Source organism: Trachemys scripta, chromosome 13 (genome assembly GCF_013100865.1).
Source record: "Trachemys scripta elegans isolate TJP31775 chromosome 13, CAS_Tse_1.0, whole genome shotgun sequence".
NCBI classification, from domain to species: domain Eukaryota; kingdom Metazoa; phylum Chordata; order Testudines; family Emydidae; genus Trachemys; species Trachemys scripta.
In genome coordinates, this window is record NC_048310.1 from 6,853,543 (window position 1) to 6,877,956 (window position 24,414).

The 24,414-nt window shown below is 44.4% G+C and overlaps 1 protein-coding gene across 1 annotated transcript in view; it reads left to right on the forward strand.

Annotated features, from left to right (window-relative positions):
• The window catches only part of SLC7A5 (solute carrier family 7 member 5), a 63,023-nt gene that overhangs the window by 6,446 nt on the left and 32,163 nt on the right, over positions 1-24,414 (forward strand). The window contains exon 2 of the mRNA XM_034788362.1: positions 17,659-17,784. Within this exon, the coding sequence (XP_034644253.1) occupies positions 17,659-17,784 (126 nt within the window). The remainder of the gene's footprint in view (positions 1-17,658; positions 17,785-24,414) is intronic.

Here is a 24,414-nt window from a genome sequence, read left to right on the forward strand (position 1 = left end):
TTGTATAGAACTCTTCCATTGAAAGTAATATCGAACTTAGTTGAATATCCCAAGAGGTAGAAAAAATATTATGCCAGTTTTAAAGTGGCTCTAACTCTGGCTTTGTCTACACTAGCACTTTCGTCGGTTGGGGGGTGGTGAAAAAAATAACATGCTTTACCGACATAAGTTTAATTGACAAAAGTGCTGGTGTGGATGGTGCTATGTCAGCAGGAGATGCTCTCCTGTCAACATTGCTACCGCTGCTCATTGGAGGGGGCTTAATTATGCTGGCAAGAGAGCTCTCTCCTGCCGGCATAGAGCGGCTACATGGGAGACCTTACAGCAGCGCAGCTGTAGTGGTACAGCTGTGCCACTGTAAGGTCTGTAATGTAGACATAGCCTAAGTCAGGTTAATTACTTCCCTAAAGGGGTATAACAAGGAGGTGGCAGAGTAGGAGGTAGAATCCAGGAGTCCTGACTTCAATACCCTCCCCTAATCAGTAACTGTAAACTTAAGATCACATCAGTGGTTCCAAAACTGGGGTGTGTGGCCCCCCCCCAAGGGGGTATGGAGGAATGTTCACTGCGGGGGAGGGAGGGATGCACAGCAGGGCCTGGGCCAGTCCCCATAGTGAGCGGGGAGGGAACACCACCCATCTCCGCCCCCAGCTGCAGCTCCACTCCACCCCCAACCCGGACTTGGCCACAGCATCACTCCGCCCCCTGCTCCTTCTTCAGCTCAGCTCTGTCCTTATTCCCTCTCTGCCCCAGCTCCTCCTCCATCCCCAGCTCCACTTTCAGCCCAAGCTCCTCTGCTGAGCCCACGATGCAGTGATGGAGAGGGGACATGGACAGATTCCATTACTGGTAAGGGGGGGGGCACAACAGGAAAAGTTTGGGCATCACTGTTTTAAATGCTAGCTTCCTCACCCAGAAACATCTCGAAACCCTTGTGTCCCCCACAAACTCCATTCCCAGTTTGCATGGCCTGCCGCATATGCTTTATATGCGGCTGGTTGTATAAAACAACCTTTTAACTTCCACTTAAATTTATTTTCAACAGAATACTTGAAATCACAGTTTTCTACTCAGCTTTTCTTTTGCTGCTACTGCTTTTATACAGACTTTTGTTTTATTCTTGATCTTGAATGCCAAAACAATGAATTTCTTTGGCTTTTAAATTATTTTGTCACTCATTAATTACCTATGTTAATCTGATGCTAATAATCCAATGACAAACTCTGCTGCTGCCAAAACTGTAGCAGTCATCTTCTTGTATGTAGACTTTTCAACCTCCCTTTCCTCCCCCTGCAAATAACACAGCAGGCATCCCTAATGCAAGCACATCACGGCGAGGTAAAAGATTAATACTTTTCATCTGTCTTTTTCCTGTAAAGAGTCTAATAGTAGAAGAATTTTCAGCAGTCTGTGCAGAGCTGCACTGCATGGGAGACACATGGAGTAGATGAGAAGTATGGACATTACTAGCTGCTATCTTCACAGATGGGTTTAAGAATGAGCCATTCTATTAAAACGCTGATTCAGCAAAAGATTTAAACACCGGTTTGCGCTAAGTGCTCTGCTGAGTCATGGCCCAAGCCTAGAAGAAGGTGAATAGTCAATGGCCGCCTTTCAGCTGAAACCTATACTTGCTGTGGGACAGGTGCGTTTATATCATACAAGTGTGATGCTTTGTTACCTTCACTGTAAGCAGCAGACCAAATAACCAACTGCCGGGTTGCAAACTCATTTGGTCTTCACAGTCAGTGGACAGGCACAAAATAAGTATTCCGCTGGTCCATCTTGTGTGGGTTTATTCTGCACCACGGATGTTCAGAATTAACCTGCCCCTGCAAGGATGGCTTGATGCTTTGAAGAGTAATATTAGCGACTGACCGCAACAGAGCAGAGACTAGACAGGGCTAGGTATAAAAAAGGGAACAGAAGGAGGACCCAGGTAGCACAGCTTGCTTTTGTTGGCACCTTTGTGACTTGGTTTCCACACAAATATCCCATTACATTTAAATGCTCTGTGTTTTCAGCAGAGTCCTTCAGGATTTTGATTTCTAAACTTCTCATGAATTTGGAAAGACTTTTTTTCCAGAGAAACCCACCAGGATCCCTCTCAGCGACTTTAACTGGGGGATTTCAGACATTCCAAGAGTCCCATGGTCAAACAAACTGAGCATAATGGAGCAGACTGTTGCCAGCTAGCGTAGGGAGCTGAGTCCTGGTTCTTTGCAAGGCAAGCTAAGTAGCATGATTGAGGCTGAACCCTGTTTTGGAATTTTTCATAAAGTCCATGACCCTGAATTTGTTGCTTGATGCTACAGTGCAGCCACCTTCCCAAGGATTGCTGCTGAAAATGAGAAATTGGAGACTGCATGAGAAGTAGCCCAATCTTGAAGGTAAAGGTGGTTTTGTAGATATGGAAATAAAATTGGTGCTTTTAAGAATGGGGTCAAAATGAGGGAAGCATTCAGTCTGAGTACAACTTTCTGAAATCCTGAAGTTTCTCACTTGGTCTGGTTATTGTTTGTTGTCTGCCACCCCCCGTTCTTTTATCCAGACTTCACCTGGCTCAATTTCCAAACCTATCCAAAAATTCTCCTGCCATTAATGTACACATCGATACAAATCAAACAGGCATATGAGTGACATTTGTCTGAAATTGCAAAATGCTTATCTGCATCCAAAGCAGCTATCTTGAATTCCTAATGGCAATAGTGAAAATTGTATGCCAGATGAAACATAATTTTTTTTGGCACATCTGATGCTTCGCTCACCTGCTTGATGTGTGTTGAGGATCAGGAAGCTAATCCCAACACAGCACTTTGTACATATAAAACCCTATTAACATTGCTAAGTTGTATTATCGTCCACTTTCAACTTGAAAAAGACAAATCTGATTTCAGTTAAAAGGTGAATAATTTTTTTGAAAGTTTAGAGTGTGGAGGAATTTCCTCCCTCCCTCCCCCCACCCTTTATGGGTCAGACTCCGCTTTAACAATGGCCACCTCTTAATCACCTACCACCGCCCACTGGAAAACAAACAAACGTGATTCTCTAACCAATGAGCCAAACTAGTTGGCAACTGTAGCGATCCATTTACAAGGATCAATCAGCTCTAATATTGTACTTCTACAATACTATATTGCCTTTGTTCTGTTCCTTGATGTTACAGCGATAGACATTTTGTTGTGTATACTGTAGAACTCTTGATCACACTTTTTTTCTCTTAGGCAGTACGAATGCTGACTGTTGCAGCATGAGCGCTTGCTGTGCTGGTTTGACCAGCTCAGAAGATGATGCTGGAAATATTTGCTTCTTATTTTCACAGAATTACAAAATCCGTGAGTGTGCTGAGAAATTATCAGCAGATATTTCCAGTTACACAGGGCATGTGTGTCATACATTCTTGAATCGTGAGTGAGCACTTGCATCATGCAGTTTGGAAGGCAGCTGTCAGAGTTATTCTGTCCTCCGTTTTAGGATCCATCTCTTGTCAGTGCTGTTGGGTAGTGTGTATTTAAATATGAAGGTGTGACCTCTTTCCGGTGTCTGAACAGATGGAAAGAAAACTTTCAGGCGCTTCTCAACTGCCCCGTCAGAGCTGCAGCTCCAGGAGGATGCGAAGAGTCCAGCCCCTCAATGTAATGTAGAGGATGTTATGGTTGAGGAAGTTTGATGTGCAGCCTATAAGATCAAGAATGCCCATGCGGCTGGTATTTGTGGTATAGCTGCTGAGTTGAAGCATGGTGAGGATTCTGTCTCAGAAGGCTGACCCATATTATCAACAAAGTAGGGATTCATGAGAAACTACTGGTGACTGGTGCTGTGGGATTATTCTCCTGCTCTGGAAAGGGAAGGGTGATGCTCTGGCGTGTTCCAGTCACCACAGCATCACTTGGCTTTCCATTCCAAGCAAAATGTTCATACTGGCTTTTCTTGAGCGTGTTAAGCCCGCCATAAGGATTCTACACTGTCTACAGCAAACCGGGTTTCTGCCCAATCAATCAATCACAGAGCAGATTTTTACCATTAGACAAATTATTGGAAAAAGCCAAAGAGTTTTGGCACAGGAAGGATGAGGGGCGTATAGCCTTTATTGATTTACAAACTGCATTTGACTCTGATCATTCCTTTTAGTTCTGCTTGCAAGCTGCTAGGATGCCTGGAAAGCTCCTTGACCTTCTTTTAGAAATGCACCACCCATGTGAGAGCTGTGTCCGCTTAGATACTAGGATGTCCGACTGGTTGGAGTAAAACAGCAGTGTCCCACCTGGGTGCATGGCTGCCTTGATCTGTTCAATGCTGTTGTTGACCAAATGATGGAAGCTGCCACTAGCCGCATACCGGGAGTGGTACTGTATGACTTCTGCATAACAGACCTGAAATATGCAGATGACACAGTTGTAGTCACATCCTCACCATTTCATCAGTGCCCTGTGCATATGTTTACGGAAGAAGCAAGTAAACTTGGTCCACGAGTCAACTGGAAGAAGACCCAACTGGTGAAATCGGCTGATGGACCTCCTACCCTACCCCTTGTAATCGATGGACAAGAAGTTGAATTTGTCAACATATTGGAGTGTCTTGGTTCCATTGTCACCAAGGAGGGAGGTTGCCTTGCTGATGGAAGAACTTCACGGCCTTCTACACACTGGAGAGAAGTCACGTCTTCTGACCTCGCTCGCTTCAGCCTTTACATAGAGCAGACTTCAACGTTAGCAGGTGACTGGACTCTCCGGAAGCGGGTGATCCGATATGTAAGCTCTCTGCTCCACGAGAGGGAGAATTAATGAGCGGATGACTTTCTTGTGCTGGTGGCTTTTCTTCTATTCTTTCTCTGTTGGCCTGGTGACTGTTAGTCATTTGCATCCTTCCTTCTCACCTGCAATTCAGATGTACCTACTCCCGCTTACTTTCCCCACCACCCCGGGTGAGAATAGATGCCCAGGGTTGTACATGCTGGTAGAAACAGCCCTTGGAGCTGCACTTTGGACTTTGGCAAATAGATTATACTACTACTTTTTATACTATTATACTACTTTTTCTCCCTAACTCATAAATAGCACGTGTGTGGGAATTATTTATCCTTCTTTTATACAACAACATTGCCCTTGGGTTTCTGACATTGCAGGGAAATGTTGCCTTTTTTATTTATTTTATTCATTTATTTAGTTATTTAAAGAAAAGCTGGATTTCTGTTTCATTTAAATGTCTTGTCTCTTTCCCCTCCACCTCTGTTTTGTGTCTAAATTAAAAATTTGAATCTTTCTGGTTTTAGGATGTGTACCTCTCTTGCCATTGCATTGATTATGATGTCACAAATCTGGTCCTGTGAATTCACAGCAGGAGGAGCAACTGGATGAGAGAGAGGCTGGTTTTAAACATCAGTATGTTTAACAAGGAGGGAGAATGGTAAAGAACAACCAATGATCCAATTCTGATACTAGTGGATCATCTCTGAACTGAAGTCTCTGAAAGTTGCCCTTTCCAGTGTACAAGTCTCTCAGTATTTGTCAATAATTTCCCTGGGCTACCCCTGTTTGAATCTCCAGGAATCCATTTCTATTTAAACGTAAGTCCGTTGGGACTCTGTTTCCATGGAAGCCATGTCAGTGCCATCTAGGGTGTAAAAACAGAGAACAAATTCCCTTTATTTATAATTAAAGGAGGGGGTAAGAAAAATTAAAGAGCGTGAAGCCCACCTTTGATAGAATCACTTAACAGGGATTTTTTTACAACATGCACCAATGCCCCACTGGCTGTAGTGCGTGCAGAGCTGACCAGGTGAAAGAATAGATCTGTTAAATGACAACACTATCTTGACCACAAACTAAAACTCTTCACAGAGCAACAGACTGCTCTCCAGGAAACGAATCCAATTGAGGACTGACTAGTGTCCATGTTTACTGGACCTGGGTTTGATTTAGAGAGCAGGTTTCCCAATGTTTCCAAACATAATGATGTGTATGAAACCATCTCCATTTGGCACTTTCACCTCACCCTAGGTTTGCCCTGCATGCCTGTGATTCCAATCTGGCTAGGTTCCCTCTGTGAATGTAAAGTGCTGTTGTCTGGAGCAGTCAGCATTTTACCAGGGAGCACGCTTTCCCTTTTCCTGTTGCCCTCTTTAGCTAACTCCAGGGATTCAACCCTCCTATCACATCTACTACCTCCCCCTGCAAGACTTCGCTTTGCTGAAGGCACACTTTCTCATCTGTGACTAAGCAAGAGTCTTTGTTCCTGACTGGGAAAGTGGGAGGTCTCTATCTCTATCTGCGTGAGTTCTGGGCAAAGGTGCTGACTTGCCTGCCCCAGAGACTGAATTTCTCTGCCTAAAGAAGGGTAAGAGGACACTCATTGCCAACTCTCTTACATAAGAATGGACACATTGGATCAGACCAATGGTCCATCTAGCCCAGAATCCTGTCTTCTGACAGCTGCCAGTGCCAGGTGCTTCAGAGGGAATGAACAGAACAGGGAAATTATCGAGTGATCCATCCCCATCATCCCGTCCAGTCACTCTGATAAAAGATATTACCTCACTCACCTTGTCTCTCCAATCCCAGCTTCTGACAACCAGGAGTTCAGGGACCACCAGACCGTGAGGTTCCATTCCTGAGCATCCCGGCTAATAGCCATTGATGGACCTATCCTGCATGAACTTATCTAATTCTTTTTTGAATCCACATATACTTTTGGCCTTCATAACATCATCTGGCAACCAGTTCAGTTGACTGTGCATTGTGTGAAGAAGTACTTCCTTTTGTTTGTTATAAACCTGCTGCCTATTAATTTTATTGGGTAACTCCTGGTTCTTGTGTAATGTGAAGGGATAAATAATGTTTCCCTATTCACTTTCTGCACGTCATATATTGCTTCTTATTTATCTCTGTTCTAAGATGAACAGTCCTAATCTTTTTAATCTCTCCTTGCCCTCAAGCTGTTCCATACCCCTAATTATTTTTGTTGCCCTTCTCTTACCTTTTCCAATTCTAACACATCTTTTTTTTTGAGATGAGATGACCAGAACTACACATGGTATTCAAGATGTGAGCATACCATGGATTTATATAGTGGCATTATGATATATTCTATTATCTATTCTAATGGTTCCTAATATTGTTAGCTAATTTAGAACCCATCATTTTGTATGTGTAGCTGGGATTATTTTTTCCAATGGGCATTACTTTGCATCTCATCTGGACATTTTGTTATCCAGTCGTCTAGTTATGTAATTCTTCACAGTCAGCTCTGGACTTAACACTCTTGAGTATTTTTTTATCATCTGTAAACTTTGCCACCTCACTGTTTCCAGATGACTTGTGAATATGTTGGCAGCACAGGTCCTACTATAGATCCTTGGGGGACCGCTCTATTTACCTCTTTCCATTGTGAAAACTGACCATTCCTACCCTTTGTCCCCTATCTTTTTATCAGTTACCGATCCATAAGAGGACCTTCCCTCCTATCCCATTACTGCGTAGTTTGCTTAAGAGTCTTTGGTGTGGGACCTTATCAAAGGCTTTCTGAAAGTCCAAGTACACTGCATTGACTGTATCGTCCTTGTCCACATGTTTGTTGATACCCTCAATGAATTCTAATAGATTGGTGAGGCATGATTTCTCTTTACAAAAGCTATGTTGACTCTTCCAAACATTGTGTTCATCTGTGTCTGATAAATCTGTTCTTTGCTGTAGTTTCAGCCAGTTTGCTTGGTACTGAAGTTAGGCTTACCCCCACTATAACTGCCAAGATCATCTCTGGAGCCTTTTTAAAAAATCAGCATTACATTAGTTATCCTTCAGTCACCTGGTACAGCATAGGTATGTCTTCTACTTTCCTATCCTGAGCTAACTTGCAGAACTCTGCTCTTTCTTTATTCACATTCCTTCTTACGACCCACTCTGACGGGGTATACTGGGCCTGAAGGGGTTAGAAGACAGTACTGGGTCCAGGTACCTCCAGCGTGCTCTGACTGGAGGAGTGGGTTAAAAAGTTTGGAAGCCCAGGCAAAGTGTAGAGGACAGGCTGCAGCAGAGAGGTATCCTTCTCCAGGAAGCTAGACAGATGGTTGAGCCTGAGGGGTCTACAGGGCAGATGAGGCCCACAGGCAGTGCCTTCGCCACCCACTTCCACCTCTGAGAACTCCCAGATCCCTGGGCTGGGACACAGGAAAGGGAGGGCCTGGGTTTCCCTACTATAGCTCCTTAAGGGCCTAGACCCAGCTGTGGTTGGAAAGCTGAAGATTCCCAGCTTAAGGTCAGGAACATGTACCTTTACCGTCCCGACAGAGGGGTACGGGGCTGGAGGTTGGGTGTGCTCCCGGCCCTCCAAGCTCCCAAGAGCACCCTCCTGCCAAGAAAGTCTATCACCTTGCTGTGTGCTAGCCCTCACTTGAGTAATCTCATATTGGGGTTACCCCTGTCCTTCAACTCCTGTTCTCCCCATTTTTCCCCACTGTCTTTCATCGCTAGTCTTGTCTCCTCTTACACCAACCCCTTGTCATGCTCCTACCACTAGCAGCTTAGTGTTAGACCCTACAAACAATTTGGTTGTGCAGTGCTGGAGGTGCTACCAGAAACAGACATTGGAGACTAGCAGGGGTTACATTACTGTATAGCCACACTATTAGTATCTGAGGTCAGAGATAGCTGCTCTTGTGTCTACGAGAGGGCTCAGCGAGGTGATGCATCATGTCGCCACAGGGAATAAACTTCATGTGGTAGCTCGCTATGTGCCTAGGCCTGAGATGAACCCTGCAGAGGACAGTAGGTTGTTCTAACTTCAGCGAGTGGTTCTGCAACTGAGTGCTCTGTGGTTTAAACCACTGCATGCTCTGTGTTTAACAGGGTAAAGTGCTCCCCTGTTTGTCCCAAATGGAGTGGAGTAACGTAACCTCCCTTTCCATGTAGCATTTGTTTTCCTTCTGGCTTACAACATGGCACTTTCCAGGCTGAGTTCTCTCTTTTAAGTGTCAGGTCCCATTTCATTCTCGGGCCGTGTCCTGTTGTCTGCTTCGTTCTTCATCGCCTGGTGGTCGGTGAGTTCAGCTCGTCTTCTCTCCTACATATTTTGGAACGTTGGGTGCATCATCCCTTCCAGTAAAGCGGCTTTGGCCTCAATCAGCACTTCAGTAACAGGAGGAACAGCCTACACTGTAGGATGGGGCTGTGTCTAAACAGGTTGGAACTGCTCCAGGAGCAATTGTAGCAAAGGATGGATATAGGCACCTGATGAGAATGACCACGTGTGGCTTTCCAATTAACGCTCAGCACTTAAAGCACATTTCAAACGTGCAGCCTTGCAACACCTCTGTGTGGTGTTCCAGATGAGGGAGCTAAGGTAGAGAGGCCGTGATTTGCCCGAGATTCACTCCCACATAAACCCAAATTTGGTCCTTTCCTCCCCAAGGAGACAGTATGGTACCCCTGCCTGACCTGACAGATGTGTACATCTTGCTCCCGTGGTCCTGGACGGGTGAGGGGACCGGGCCAGGATGTTACTTTCAGTAGCTCTAAAATGGGGATATTTGGCTACCTCTCGTGGAAGGGCAGGATTCATTCAGTTTACGTCTTTTGAGCAGTGTAAATGCAGGGCATCTCGGTAATCACCGCAGTCCAAAAACTGAGACTCGTACAGCTAATGAAGTGTGAGGAGGAAAGAAGTAGTTGATTTGGGGGGTGGGGTGGGGGGAAGGCTTCCTTCCTATAGCTCCATACTGGGATACGCATATAGTAAAACAAATGCATCTCTGTCACATAAAGTCGTTATCTCCTGAGTTCAGCAGTGAGTGATGCACCCAGTGTCTAGTTTCCGCAAACTGTACTAGTCAGAGCAGGCCGGTGAGAATCAGGGCTTTCTTCTCCCGCTCTCAGCTCTCCCATTGACTCACTGTGTAACTATGTGACATCTATTTTACATGCAGTTACAATATTTACATACTGGCCCAGGGTTTGGAGATTTCATTCACGTGTAAATAGCGTTGATTTCCTGACATGAAAGGTGGATATTAGTGCTCTATACTTCATGTGCACATATTTAGCAAACCCCATTCCCTTACAGCATCTGTTCTCTGCATTGCACGTAATCAGATCTGATTTCCCCCCTCCCCACCCCTTTTCTTATGAACAGGGCTAGTATAACAGCCAAAGAGGGCTCTTGGTTTGCTGCTTGCTTGTTAGTGGGGTTTTTTTTTTCTTTCTCTCTCTAATGCTGTTCCCTTGGGGTGGTCCTTACTGCTCTGGATATCTGGTCTCTAGCCCAGATCCCTACTTCCCTGGAATTAACTCTGAATTTTCTTGGGTGTGACTCCTCCACTCCCGTGCACTTCCAAGATGATGTGTGGCACTGTAGCTGCCGTGCGTTTGAGTCATGGTGTTTCTGATGCAATTGCAGTGTAAGTTTTATGTCATGTTTGCTTTGGGCAGAGCCATACCTCTTCAGGTTAAACGGCCAGATTCTCTGCTCTACAAACATCCAGAGCATGTGTACACGTGGGCTCTCCTGTGCTGGCTGAGCATGGTAATACTCTTTATGCCCTTTTTGGAGGGATTTATTCATGGTGCTGTCAGCCGGTGATCCTGTTTTTAAAAAACAAACAAACAAAACCTTTGGAATCTGTTTAAAGGAATTTGTTAATAAAAAATAGTTCTCAGTGGGGTCAGCTCTTAGTGCTTGTGGGCCCCATACTGTGGTATTGCAGACATGAATGAATTTGTCCTCAGTCCCTCATGTGAGGTAAGAAGGTATTATCCCCATTGTACAGCTCGCTAACTGAGGCACAGATTAAGTGACTTGCCCAAGTTCATGCCAGGAGATGAGCAGAACTGGCAATGTAACCCATAGCCCCCAACTCTGAATCTAATGCCTTAATCACAAGATCGCCCTGTCTCTCCTTGGGCTCTTGCTCTCCACTTCTTTGTGGAATCTGCTGCCCTTAAAATCTCTTGAAGGGACTATGCAGGAACCTCATGTTAAGGGCTGAAGAGGCACATGGATCCTTGGGAGCAGACCATCCTCTTGGGATTTTACAATAAAATGTTTTCAGATTTGCTTTGTCTCCTCTCTTGACATCAGTGCAGCTTCTTGTTACCCCAGTTGTGTAAAGCTCTTGCAGAGAGATATGACTGATCAGCTCACTGTGTATGTTCAACATGGCCTGAAATTTCCCTTCTCAGAATGATGACATCTGCTTTGCACCCGTTCAGATTAAAGCAGTGGCCAGCTAGGACTCTGTTTAATGGAGGGGCAACCACCATTCCCCTAGCTTCAGAGAGAGTGATTAGCTTAAGACTTGCTGAAGGGGCTAAAGGGAATGGAAGTTTCCCTAGGTAAATGTCTTCCACTCAAACCCTGCTTCTAATGCATAGTGTCTCAGCTCCAAGGAATAACCCTTTAGGCATTAAAGAATCCTGTCCCTTTCCACGTGAGATCTCTTAAGCAATGGAACATCACTGAAATTTGTCCTCAAGCCTCAGTGAAACTTCCCCAGGTCCTCTTCTCTCTAGTAGCATGTCTGTACTGCAGAAAAAACACCACAGTAGTGAGTCTCAGAGCCCCCAGTTCAACTAACTTGCAGGGCTTGTGCTACGGGGTTAGAACTAGCAACGTGGACACATCGGCCTGAGGTCTCTGATGTATCCATCTCTCTAGTAGATGAGACAATATTACTTAGTGCTTTGAATAGCACTTCTAACATTGAAAGCACTTTACATACATTAACTTTGCAGCATCCCTGTGTGGTAGGCAAGTGTTACTCCTCTTTCACAGATGGGGAAACGGAGGCATAAAGAAGTCATGACTTGCCCCAGCCCATAAAACGTGTGAGGCTGGTGTCGAATGTAGGATTTCTCAGCCCTGTGAACTGATGCAAGTCATTTCTCTATTAATGTCCAATATCACAGGGTGGTGCTTAAGTTGAATTTAAAAAATGGGATGAATACAAATACTTCCACAACATTTTACATTTAAAACCAGGTGAAGGGTTTTTAGGCAGCCCCTTCCACTGCCTCTAGCACAACCTTGCTGGTTAGGGTGGAACCAGAGGTGCAGAAGGAGACCAGCGTTTAGCGTGTAGGCCGAAGGGAGTGTCGCAAAGGAAACGAAATGGCTAAATGAAGAGTAAATGGATGTTAACACTCCAAGGCCCCGTCTACACTAGGGGAGAAAGGGTGTTCTTAAAAGTGTTAGCTCATGTTTTCAAATCCACATGTAAACAGTGTTAGTTGTTGTATTTTAACACATTTGCTAGGTTCTCCCCAGAATTCACTACCCAGTTGTGTTTAATAATATAATAATAAGGAGATATACCTATCTCATAGAGCTGGAAGGGACCCCGAAAGGTCATAGAGTCCAGCCTCCTGCCTTCACTAGCAGGACCAATTTTTGCCTCAGATCCCTTAGTGGCCCCCTCAAGGATTGAACTCACAACCCTGGGTTTTAAAAGGTGGAAGCTATTGTGTGTTAATGATCATGTTTAAACACACCTTTTCCCCTAGTGTAGACATACCCTAAGGTTGCCTTGCCTACCCAGGCAGGGAGCTATTTTATAGAACAGCTAACTTAACAATGCCCCTTCTAAGAAAATACTTTGCTGTAGATGCTGGGTGTTCACTTGTTACACACTGATAGGAGCTCTATCTCTGAGGCGTTCTCCTGCTGAGCTTTGATAGTGCTGCCTGCTGCTTTTCCTACTGCATAACCTCAAAGTCAGACCACTTGGTCGCGTTGGAATGGGGCACGGAGATATGTCCTATCTCCCTTGAACTATATGTAGCAAAGGAGCCATGTTCTATGGATTTTAATTGCTGAGGGTGGGGTGGAGAGAAGGGTTTTTTTCAGTTTGCTACAGCACCGTCAGTTCCCAATCCTATGTTCTCTCCTATACATTAAAGCAGGTCAGCCAAAGCACAGCCCGTGTAGCATGCAGTGCAGAACTACATCCACACTGAAAGGAACCACGTGGGGAGACTTTAGGTCCTGCACAGAGCAGCTCAGGGTCAGGATGGAGTGTTTGTGTCATAAACCCCCAACATTCAAACTCATGAGTTGCATCCCCCCAAAACTGCCAGATTGGCTTAAAAATTATGATCTATACATTTACAAACATTTTGGGTTCTTTCAGTTTTGAGCCTCTAGACTACATTGGGTCACACTTTCATGCTTTTCTCTACAACCATGAGGGCCAGAATTCTTTGTTTAAATGAAAGCTGAAATCCTCACAATTTCACATGACTCCAGAAACAGGAGTTTTAAAAGAAACCTCTCTAATTGTCAAGAGAGTTGCAACAACGAGCATTTCATTTTAGGACCTGTTGTCTTTTGTAGGTTCTCAGGCCAGGAGGGACCACTGTGATAATCTAGTCTGACCTCCTGCATAACACAGGCCAGAGAGCTGCCCCAGAATAATTCCTAGAGCAGCGCTTTTAGAAGCACATCCAGTCTTGATTTAAAATGGCCAGTGATAGTGAATCCACCACGCCCCTTGGTAGAAAGTTGCACAGTGGTGGGTGTGAACTGCTGTTTTATACAAATTTGGTTCAGCCTTCAAGCTCCTGCCACGCCTCTGTTGCAGTCCTTGGGCGGCAGAGTTTGGGCATTAGAACAACCGGTGTCCTTGCCATGCTGTGTGCTACAGTGAGCTTTTCATGCTGTTTGAATGAATGATGCAATCGTGGTTCCGTCTTGCTCGGGTGTGCTGCGTCACCAGGAAATCCACTCACTGTGATGATTCATTCAAACACTAAGAACAACACTAACCATTTATATCAAATCCACACATGCATAGTGTGTCCCTGCACCCTCAGATGTACAGGAAACCTTAGTCCGGCACTGGGCGGGCAGAGGCAAGCACATCTACGTTCACCCAGCACCACAGGTGATATTCTCAGCTCTGGAAGCATGGTAGTCATGTAACTCCCTGAACTTGCCTTCCACTGGGTATATCGTCTGAACATGATATTCGCAGGAAGAGTAAGGCAACAGCTTTATCCGATATTTAGACCCCATCAAATGCAAGTCAGGAACTAACAAATTAGAACATTTAAAAGCAAAAATATTAAGTGTGTGTGTGTGTGTGTGTGTGTGTGTTTTCCCCTTCCTCCTCCACCCCACTTAGATTAATTGCTGGGGGTGGGGTGGAGAGAAGGGTTTTTTTCAGTTTGCTATCAGCTTTTCCTCTCTTTTATTGCCTTATAGGGCGGTTGTGAGGTTTACTTAAATGTTGGAGGCCTTTGGCTGTAAGTCCATAGGTGGAGGGAAATTACTACTAGCTGGCATATGGAATATTAACTACAGTTTGGCGGTTTCACTCATGTGATTCTGCCGGTTTGGGGTGCATCAATCCTGAGGGTCAGGTGTTCAGCATTCAGATTCTGGATGGCATGCCCCATTTCACAGTCTGTCACTGCCTGCACAAATGTGTCCAGCAATTTGTGCAATCTCAGCAGTTTCCACACGTTTCCTAAACTTTCTGCACAGCTCTCCCTGGGGTGGCTGTTTCAAATGGCCAGACGAGAAAAACCAGCTTTTGAATCACTTCAGTGTTCAGGCTGGAAGTCCATGGGTGACTATACTATTCAGGATCTCAGCCCCTATTTCTCCCCCCCCCCCAAAAAAAAAAAAAAAAAGAAAAAAAAGAAAAGGAAACGAACCCTCCACCAATATTTGAAAATGGAAAATCCCCTCCAACGCATGCCAGCATCACACCCAGGCTACGTCTGCTCTACCTGGACTGTAAACTCTGACCTATTATGGATAGAAGGTTCAGTAAGGCTCTTCGCAGCACTGCACAAAGCAGCTGTTTGGAGAAGGGTTCATCTTTTCTTAATATCTGCAATGTTGATATTCGCACATTGGGGCCCAGCTCCCTCCTTGGGGTGCCTAGGCACTACTGTGATACAGTGACAAAGCAGTTCAGCTGCTGGTAGTGCTGGGTAGGACCTTGCCTCTCAGTGCTCTTGGACTCCAGCTCCTGTGGACTTCTCTGGCCGGGCTGAGTGCAGGGAGCTGAGAGGGGTCACTGACTAGCTTGGGGGGAAGTGGGCGGAATACTTACTTAAGAGAATAATCACATCTTTCTTTAAAAGCTCTGTGGAAAACTGGCTGGGGGGTTTCCCATCTGCAAATCAACTCTCCCCGCCTCTGAAACGGAACCCGTTGCTGCACCCCATCGGTGGGTGGGTGGAAGGAGAGGAGCTGATCGGGAAGATGTTGAGTTGGAGGGGCAGGACGCCCTTAGCCCTCCCAGACGCTTGGGGAAGGCTTTGTGTGTGGTCGGCTGTGTTGCCTTGATTCCATCGGAACAAAGTGGAAAGAGATACAAATGTGACCCTCTCATCCCTGCCTGTGGATAGCAGAATATAATAATTCTCCTTGGTGGTGTGACTGCAGGGCTCTGCGCTGTCCACCCTATCTGTGCACAGACACGTTAACTCCTTCCAGCCCAGTCAGCTAAGCATGCTTGATACCACGCTGCCCCTCTCCTCCTTTCCACAGGGGAAACCAATGAGTTCAGTCCGGGCCAGGACTGTCACATGGTGCCGACAGCCACTCCTGTTTGTTGTCTCTCTTTTTCTTTCTGATCAGACTGCCGGGGAAGCTGGTGTCTGTGAATCTGTAGCCCATTCTCACTCTCTTCTGCCCCCTGCCTTCAAAATCACACCAGTCCTGCCCATAGCACGAAAGGTGTAACTGGGACGTGAATAAATGACCTGTATACTACATATCTTGGGGAAGTGTTGCTGCATTTGGCCGAGGATCCTGTTGAGTCCGGGTTGTGCTGACAGTAGTTTGATAGGGGATGGGGGTTGTTTTGTGATTTGTAGGCAGATGCCTGTTGCAAAAAGTAAACCGGTGACAGCCATGCATTGGAATGTACAGTAGCCTGGGGTCTAGTATGACCCATCCTGGAACATATACCACCCCACTTGGCTGCCTTTCTCCTCTGTTGTCTTTTAGAAAACTCATCTGGCTTCTGAAGACTAAAAATATACATTGTAGCCCACATGCGAGAAGATCAGAACTAACCCGTGTGCAAAATCACGGCTCAAGAAAAACATCAACAAGATCAGATGCCCCAGAGACAACTCAGTGACTGCCTGGATCCAGGCCTGCAGCCAGCAGCGGGGAGCTGGGTGCTGTATTGGATCCAAGCTCTGGGGCAAGCATAGGGTATCTGTATATTGGAGAGAGGTGATGTGCTTAGATTTGGGTTCGAACAGAGGAGAGTTCTATAGAACAGGCTGTGGGCTGCTCACCACTATACGGCATACCATTAACCCTGGTTTCACCTGGTGCTACTTGCCCATCTCCCCAGCAGGGGAGGGGAGCTGGACAAGGAGCGTGACCACGGGGTGAAAACTGTATACTCTTCTGATCACTTACTATCTTAAAAGGAAATAAAAGGTTTTGTTAGTGAGCAGCTTTCACATTAAAGGTGGCAAAATGCCTTGTGCTTTTATATGGAGGCAGTGTGATCTAGTGGACAGCGTGCTGGTCTGGAAGTCAGGAGACCTGATTTCTAGTCCCAGTTCTGCCTCTGACCTGCATTGTCACTTTGCACAAGTTGCTTTTCCTTTCCCTCCCACTCTGTATTTGTCCTGTTTACTGAGACTTTAAACACCTCGGGGCCAGGACTTTCTCTTCCGGTGGGTTTGCACAGTGTCTAGCACAGTGTGTCCTCAATTTCAATTGGGTGCCGTTGCAATGCAGGTAATATATCCGCACTAGAAATAGCTTCTGGAGTCTGTATTTCCATGGTGATTATATGTAAGCTGGCTTGACCATAGGAGTGATGGGGTTGGTTTAGGAGATTGAAGCCATGTACTTTACTGTTAGTACAATTTTTATGATGTGTCACTATACCCATATAAGGGGGCATGTCCCTGCTCCAGAGAGTTGTAATCTGTAGAGTTTCAGAGTAACAGCCGTGTTAGTCTGTATCCGCAAAAAGAAGAACAGGAGTACTTGTGGCACCTTAGAGACTAACAAATTTATTAGAGCATAAGCTTTCGTGGACTACAGCCCACTTCTTCGGATGCATATAGAATGGAACATATAATGAGGAGATATATATACACACATACAGAGAGCATAAATTTGTTAGTCTCTAAGGTGCCACAAGTACTCCTGTTCTTCTTTTTGTAATCTGTAGAGACTGCCTTCTTGAAGACAAGAAATGGGGGGGGAGAGGGATTCGTCCCAAGACAATTCTATCTTAAATATTTATTTTTAGTCCCTAACCCGTGTTAGCTAAAATATGGCAAACCTTTGACTATACGGAATAATATAGTCCAGGGAGTATGTAGACCCAGTGTCCGATAAGTATTCTCAGGGGCTAGAGATCTCTGTCTTTGTGGGTAATATGGAGGGATTATACTACATTAAATAACATAGGGTTACTACTTAATATAATCTACTCTAATAATAATATAGAGATTTTCTACCAAGTCTTTAGAAAGCAAGAGAGTCCTAAGATGGATGCAATTGTGAGCTCTGTTCTTTTTCTTTCTTTCTTTCTTTCTTTCTTTCTTTTTCTTTAAGCAATTTGTGTTTACTAAATTTTAACAGAAAGCAAAGGCCGGTGAGAAGTCCCAGGGTATGTTTTGTGTTCTAAAGACTCGTTGCAATGGAAACTGATTTGTCTCTCCTTATCTCTGTCTTTAGTGTTTCTCACAGCGGTGAATTGTTACAGCGTGAAAGCCGCCACCCGCGTCCAGGATGCGTTTGCAGCGGCGAAACTGCTGGCTCTCGCTTTGATCATCATCCTTGGTTTTGTGCAGCTTGGGAAGGGTGAGTATGTCTCCTGTTTTTGCTGAGGGAGAGAGTGCAAGGCTGGTGGCTAGAGTGGGAGACTGGGAGTTCGGACTCCTGGGTTCTCCTAGCCCTGCCATTTATTTCTTGTGCGACCTTGGTGGGTTTTTTTTTTTTTTTTAATGTCACTAAATGTAAACAGTAAAGCACATAAAGCTCTTTTGTGAGACCAGTTCCATACTATGTTGCAACTTTAACTGAATTCCTTCCACTATCTTTAAAAACAAACACATCAGCTCCAAGCTAGTGCACATACTAAGCAGCGATACCTTCACATCTGGGTTTATAAATGATAAGGATAGGTTATTTCCTCCTTTCCATCATTCTCAATAGGACTGAATTACGTTTCTTGCCAAATAACTGATAGTGGAACTGCTTATGCTCTCACCTGGGGAAAGATCAGGGATTGATTCTCTGCCAGTTGTGGAAGGAAATTTTTGTCCTGTCGTTACATCATGAAATCACAGTCACCATAGTGTCTCAACACAACACATCTTGATGACTCAATTTAGCCTTTTTGTGATGCTAAAAATAAATTCAGGATTGTTTTCATTGTCCTGAGGGTCAGGCTTATAGGCTGCAAGGCTGTCTTGCAAATTTCAGGATGTATCTAGGCAGTACAGTAATAAAAATAAATTAATATTAATAGCAATATCATAATCCAGTCTAATTCCCCTTCCCCTCTGCCTCTCGGGGTATTGTAGCAATTGGCTACACAGCTTTCAGAATGTGCTTATATCCTCTCACCTCCAGAATATATCTATTTGTGTTTTTAAAAATCATAATAGACCAAAGTGACCTTCAGATGGGTCCAGAAATATTAATTACTCTAGAGAATCTGTCCCCAGAAAAAATTATACAAAGTTGTGTTCAGAAGCTATCATAAATGCATTGCAAGAGTCTGTTCTCTTCCTGTGTGCTTGAGTGACGTTTCCAGCAGTCCCTTTATAAAGGCGGGTGAGCATGTGATGGGGTGTGTATGGGTTTGTCTATGGATAAGCTGCCATATTTTACATCTATAATGAGATTGCTGGAATTTATGTTAATGGTACACAAAGCATTCCACCGTGCAAGGTATCTTCCACTTAATTCAGCCATTGGTTAATTTGGTTCCCTGTTTAATTTGATCAAAATCTAAGGGCCCAAATAACATTTATTAAATAACAGGGTGTCCATCTTCTTATCTTGATCTCTTCAGCCCGATGTTATTGGGTAACCTGATCACTAAATGCACAAAGTTGTCTTTTAATGAAAAGGGAAGATTGTAATTCTGAATGAAATCAGAGAGCCCAGGAGACAGTCCCCATGATAAAAGATTGGTACATCTAAAGGTGCCTAATATTTCTATAAGCCCTGACATATTAGACAGAGTGTGAGAGGGACCCTAGTGATCATGTGGATGATTGACCCACTGCTCAATGCAAGTGATAAGAAGAGACTTTATTAGAATAAGATGAATAGAAAATCCCGGTTAATTTACAACTCGTGTGCAAAATGGGCACTCCTGTCTGGGCAGGGACCTGCTGTAGGTCATTGTTGCACCAAATGTCAACTTTCTGTCACCAAGACTTTTAAAAATATATATTCAAATATTTAAAACCACCCGAGAGCTTGTGTGGAGTCTGCTATCGCCCAGATACAGGTTTAGCTCACGAGAGAACAGAAATTCCCTTAAACGGGCTAACTCTCTCAGTTTCAGGTTAACCACACCTTTGAACCCCTTCTTGCCTTGTGCAAGGACATCCACTTAAGGTTTCAGGCTCCCAGTCGTCACCTCACTTGGGCAGAGACATCTCTCTCTCCCTCCAGACCGGGAGTTTAGGCTTGCAGTCCCATTACATCTCATTGTGATCTCCCCATCAGGGTCCAGCACCTGTGGGTGCCCTTTCTCCAGGGCTTACAGAAGTGTACATCACTTACCAACCAGCCTCCACAAAGTAAAATACATTTATTTGTAAGGTAAAAGCATTACAGAGAAGACATACAAAAAACAATCGATGTTCCTGCACGCATGCTAAAAGCTCAACAGGTGTCACCCATCAATCTTATGGAGTCCTAGTAGGCTAAAGTCTTTGAAACCCTTCTGCCAGAGTTGGTGCCCCCACCCCCGTTGGACAGATGGTCCTGTCTGTTTGCTGAGTCAGAAAGAAGGCCCTGAGTCAGTTTAAAGTCAGCCTTTTTATGCCAAAAGCCCTTAGGTTGTCTGTTGGTCTCTGGAAAATCCAGTTTGAACCTGCGTAGGCAAGCCTTCAGGGAGCGGTACCTCTCTGGGGATGTTTACAACCTGAGTGATTTGCCTTAATTGCCTTCCACTCTGTTTAGTTCTTGGCAGAGGCTTTGGTACTCTCCCACCTCTGCCTATACAATCCCTGGCCCACAGAGATACATAAACCATTCCTAAACGTAATACAATATGATCCCCAGAGATAGTGCATGGGTTGCAATATCTGTCCCAATGGTGACCTGAGCACACCACTCCTCTAGCAACTAGGACACAGTGTTTCTAACAGGATCATGTTCATTCATCAAGAACTAATCAAAGCCCTTATCTTTGTTGGCTGTCGGTCACAAACTGCACATTGCAGTGGTAAATGTGAACTGCCGGCTTTGTGCTGCCCCAGCTGTCTATTGACAATCGTCCACCAGTCTGTATTCAGCACCCCTGAGGTAGGCGGGACAGAAATGGGATATCCCTTACAATGCTGGCTCCTGCAGGTCTTCACGAACATAGACGGACAATTGTAACTGATCAGATTGTGCCCTCTATTGATGGCTGAAAGCAAACCAGAGGGTGAGAAGATGGGACCAGAGCTTTTCCAGGGCATTTAGCTCAACCGCGTTGTTCACAACATTGAGGGAGCGCCGCCTACTGGAAGAGAAGTGTAGCTGCAGGTAGCTTCTGCAGTATACTCGAACCATGCTACAGGGAGCAAGGAGCCAGGCATCCAATCCCAATGGCAGTACAGAGAGTTATTGTTCAGCCAGGTGCCCAGCTTTTCGTTCCTGGGCCTGTGTACAGTTCGCCTGCTTCCTGGAGAGTCTAAAATCAGATGGATTTTTTTGGCAGGGGTATAACGTGTGTGTGGGTGGGGAGGGCGACAACTCTGTTAATCGGTGCTGGATATGTGGCCTGTCACTTCTAGGTTGAAACCAGCCAAGATCCGCAGTGATTGAGAATTGCTATGCAATGACTCTTGTGACTTTACGTAACTGATTCGTGGGTTCCCATCCGTTTCCTAGTAGTCTGCATTGGCAAAAACACCCCCCTCATTGTCATTAACCTCCCAGAACGGTCTGTGCACTTTTGTCTACATGACCCCTCGTGTATGGAACATCCTCCCTGGACTAGTCTATAAGGCCACTCCCGTGTCCTCCTTCATATCCCTCCCCAAGACCCACTTTTAGTGTGATGACTATAAGAAATTGACCAACTAATAATAGTTAGGTAGGCACACTTGGAGGTAGTTGATACTGATTTTAAAAAATGCTCGGGCTGTATGTTTTAACTCTCTTGCCCACCTGCCCCCTTTCATAGGTTGCTGGTGCACTCAGATTGTAAGCTCATCCTGGCCAGGACTGCATCTTCCTCTGTGTATGGAAAGTGCCTAGCACATAGTGGGCACTACTGTAATACTATTAGTAATCAGCCCTTTTATTGGCTGTCTTTGCAGAGAAGCCAAGGATTAAATGGGGCAGGGAATATTGTGTTGCCCCCGAGATGGCTTTTCTAGGACTGGGTTGAGGTATGTTGGCTGGGCAGTTGAGGGATAAGCAGCACTGGTGCTAATTTACTGAATTATCAGAGGACTTTAGTCTCCAGCGCTATCAGCTGACACTAACACTAAACTCTCTATCAAGTGAAATTTTTTTAAAAATCAGCTTTAAAAAAAATAAAAGATTTCTCTTTGGGAAGACAAAGGAAGCATTCTGCTTATTTTTTGTTGTTTCCTTTTACAGTTACCGTGTGAACTTACAACTTTCTCAAAGATAAGGAAATGCTTTATCTCAGATTTGATTAGCGAGCAAACTTACCCTTATAAAAAACGTTTCCATAGGACTAGATAAAAGTGGATGAGAATTTTGATATTTGGGTTTTATGAAAAGAAACTTCTTTCAGGGAGCTATGCAAGCACTTTTTTTGTTCAATGTGGATAAATAACATATATTTATAGCTTGTCCTGGCAAATTCACTTCCTTGACACTCCCCCCACCCCCCCACCCACACTTTTAAATTCCTGCCTGACCTTTCCTTTGGGAGACACTGCTGTCTTTGCAGAATTTCTTGCTTCAGAGGATTTTATTCCCCTTCCAACTCAGTGCCTACAGCTCTAGAGGAACATTGTTCAAGGCTTTGTTGCAAAATATACTTTCCTCCCCCTTCCTGCTTTGCTGAACTTTATCACCTTTAGAAGAAGAAGGAAAAACCACAAACAAATCCTCTCCTCCAATTTCCCAGTAACTACCCCGGGCCAAGTGAAAGCTTTGTTTTTTATTTTCTGTTTATTATAGTAAAATAATAATACCGCTGCACATCTTTGGAACACTTTTACGCCACACAAATCTTACTCTCAGGTCTTTTGCAGAGTATTAGTCAGATTTGGCTCCCGGTTACATAGGTGTAAAATCCACGTTAACTCTACTGACACACGAGTGTAACCAAGAGTAGAATTTAGCCCTGTTCATGTAGCAACTATCCTATATCTTCCTCCCTTATCACCTCTCTACTCTGTCTCTCTTTTGCAATCTTACTTGATAACCTCCCTTCTTCCTTGTCTATTTGCCTCTTCATTTTTCTCTCCACATTAGTGCATACTTGTGTCAACAAGCAACATTTCTGCCAACAGATGAGGGGTGTTTTATATCTCAGTCCATCCAGCAAAGCCTTCCTGATTGGAGCTGAGTGCTCCTTCTTTCCAGCCCTTTAACAGACCTACCTAGGTGCCCGTGAGCTGCACAACAGGGCAGAGTATAGGGGTCAGAGGTTGACTGGATTATAAACACTGTTTGTTTGTTCCCTCATGAAAATGGAGGTTTGCTAATATAAGAGTATATTGGGTACTATTTATCTCTGTAAATACATTTTGGGATGTTGTTTGCATGGAAGTTGTTAAATGTGGATTTCCAGTTTTTGGTGGGTTGTCCTACAAAATCCCAGACATGTCAGGATCCGTTCCATGGGATCTTGCATTTCTGAGGCACTTCACAGGCCACTGTGGTGTGGAACGCACTGCACGTTTAACAGCTCTTGCTGAAGTACATTTAGGACAGAAAGCGAAGAGTAATGCGATTGGAATCAATAAGACAATAAGTCCTTTAGGGCAGACACCATGTCTTCCTTTGTGTTCAGACAGCTCCCAATACAATAGGGCCCCAATCAGGATTTTGCTTTGGCTGTTACCACTGGGCAAATAAGTAATAATAAAGCTATCCAATTGAAACGCATGGTGTGGTTTGGGCAGGAGAATCTCATTACTCACATGGGGTTTAGGTAGGACTGTACATGACTGTTCTGTAGGGAGCTTTGTTTAGAATCTCTCTACCTGAAGTAGATAACTCTCACAGTCATTCCATGTTTACAAGCTGGCCTAACTCAAGAGACCTACACTTCTTGCTTGTTTATTTTTTTTCTTTAACAAAATGCGAGGTAGAGAAATCTCCCTTGTCTAATACTTACTTTCACCAGCCTCACAATGGAAGAATCTGTCTCACTGATCGTCTGCTAGATTCACGTATTCATCTCATGTGCCCTTTCTCATCCTCCAGTCATATTTTAGTTTCCATCTTCCCAAAGCTAGCACTTCTCCTTAATCTCAACACAGAGCTGTAAGCCTGCTACAGGAGCGATACAGCAAGGGGACTATTTTCCTTCTTTCTCCAGTAACAGAATTATGCTAGCATCACATAAGGTTGCACAACATCTGGTTGCTGGATCTCTTGCAGGCTAATATCATTAGGCCTTGTGTATAAAGTGCTGGCTCTTTAAAATGGGTAATTTTTCTCAAAGCCTGTTAAACTCTGAGTAGGTGGGTGACAATACATCCCATTTCCATGGGAAATACATTTTTATTCTGTGTGTCCTTGTTTTCTTTTAGACCGATCATTATACTCTTTGGACAAAAGGAACTCTTAGCACTATGAGGTCCGTGAATTTGGTCCTTGGCTGGCAATTATTGTTGTAGCAAAGTACACATCAAGTTTGAAATATTTTTTGCAGCAAACTTGGCTGGCTCAGAGGTCTGGGAGGTAGAAGGGTTGGTATGTTCCCATGACATTTCATTTTGTGTCTGAATGGAGTTCATTAACTTTTTTTCATTATTATTTTTCCTACCACTATTTTATATTTACATGATCAGTAAACAGTGGAAAGTAACAATATTGTAGTCTCTTATTCAAATGTGGAAACTTTGGAGACTTTTATAGCCTGTCTGTCTGCAATTCCCCCTCAGTCCTTGGCTCTGTCTTTTCTCTCTGTTGCGAAGTGTTTTCATTACTTTAAGAACCGCAATAAAATTTTATGGCAAAGAAAACACATGACCATATTACCCTTTGCAAAACAGCATTTTCTTATGAGCTTTCTGTTTACATCGCTAATGCAGATCCTGAAGGAGA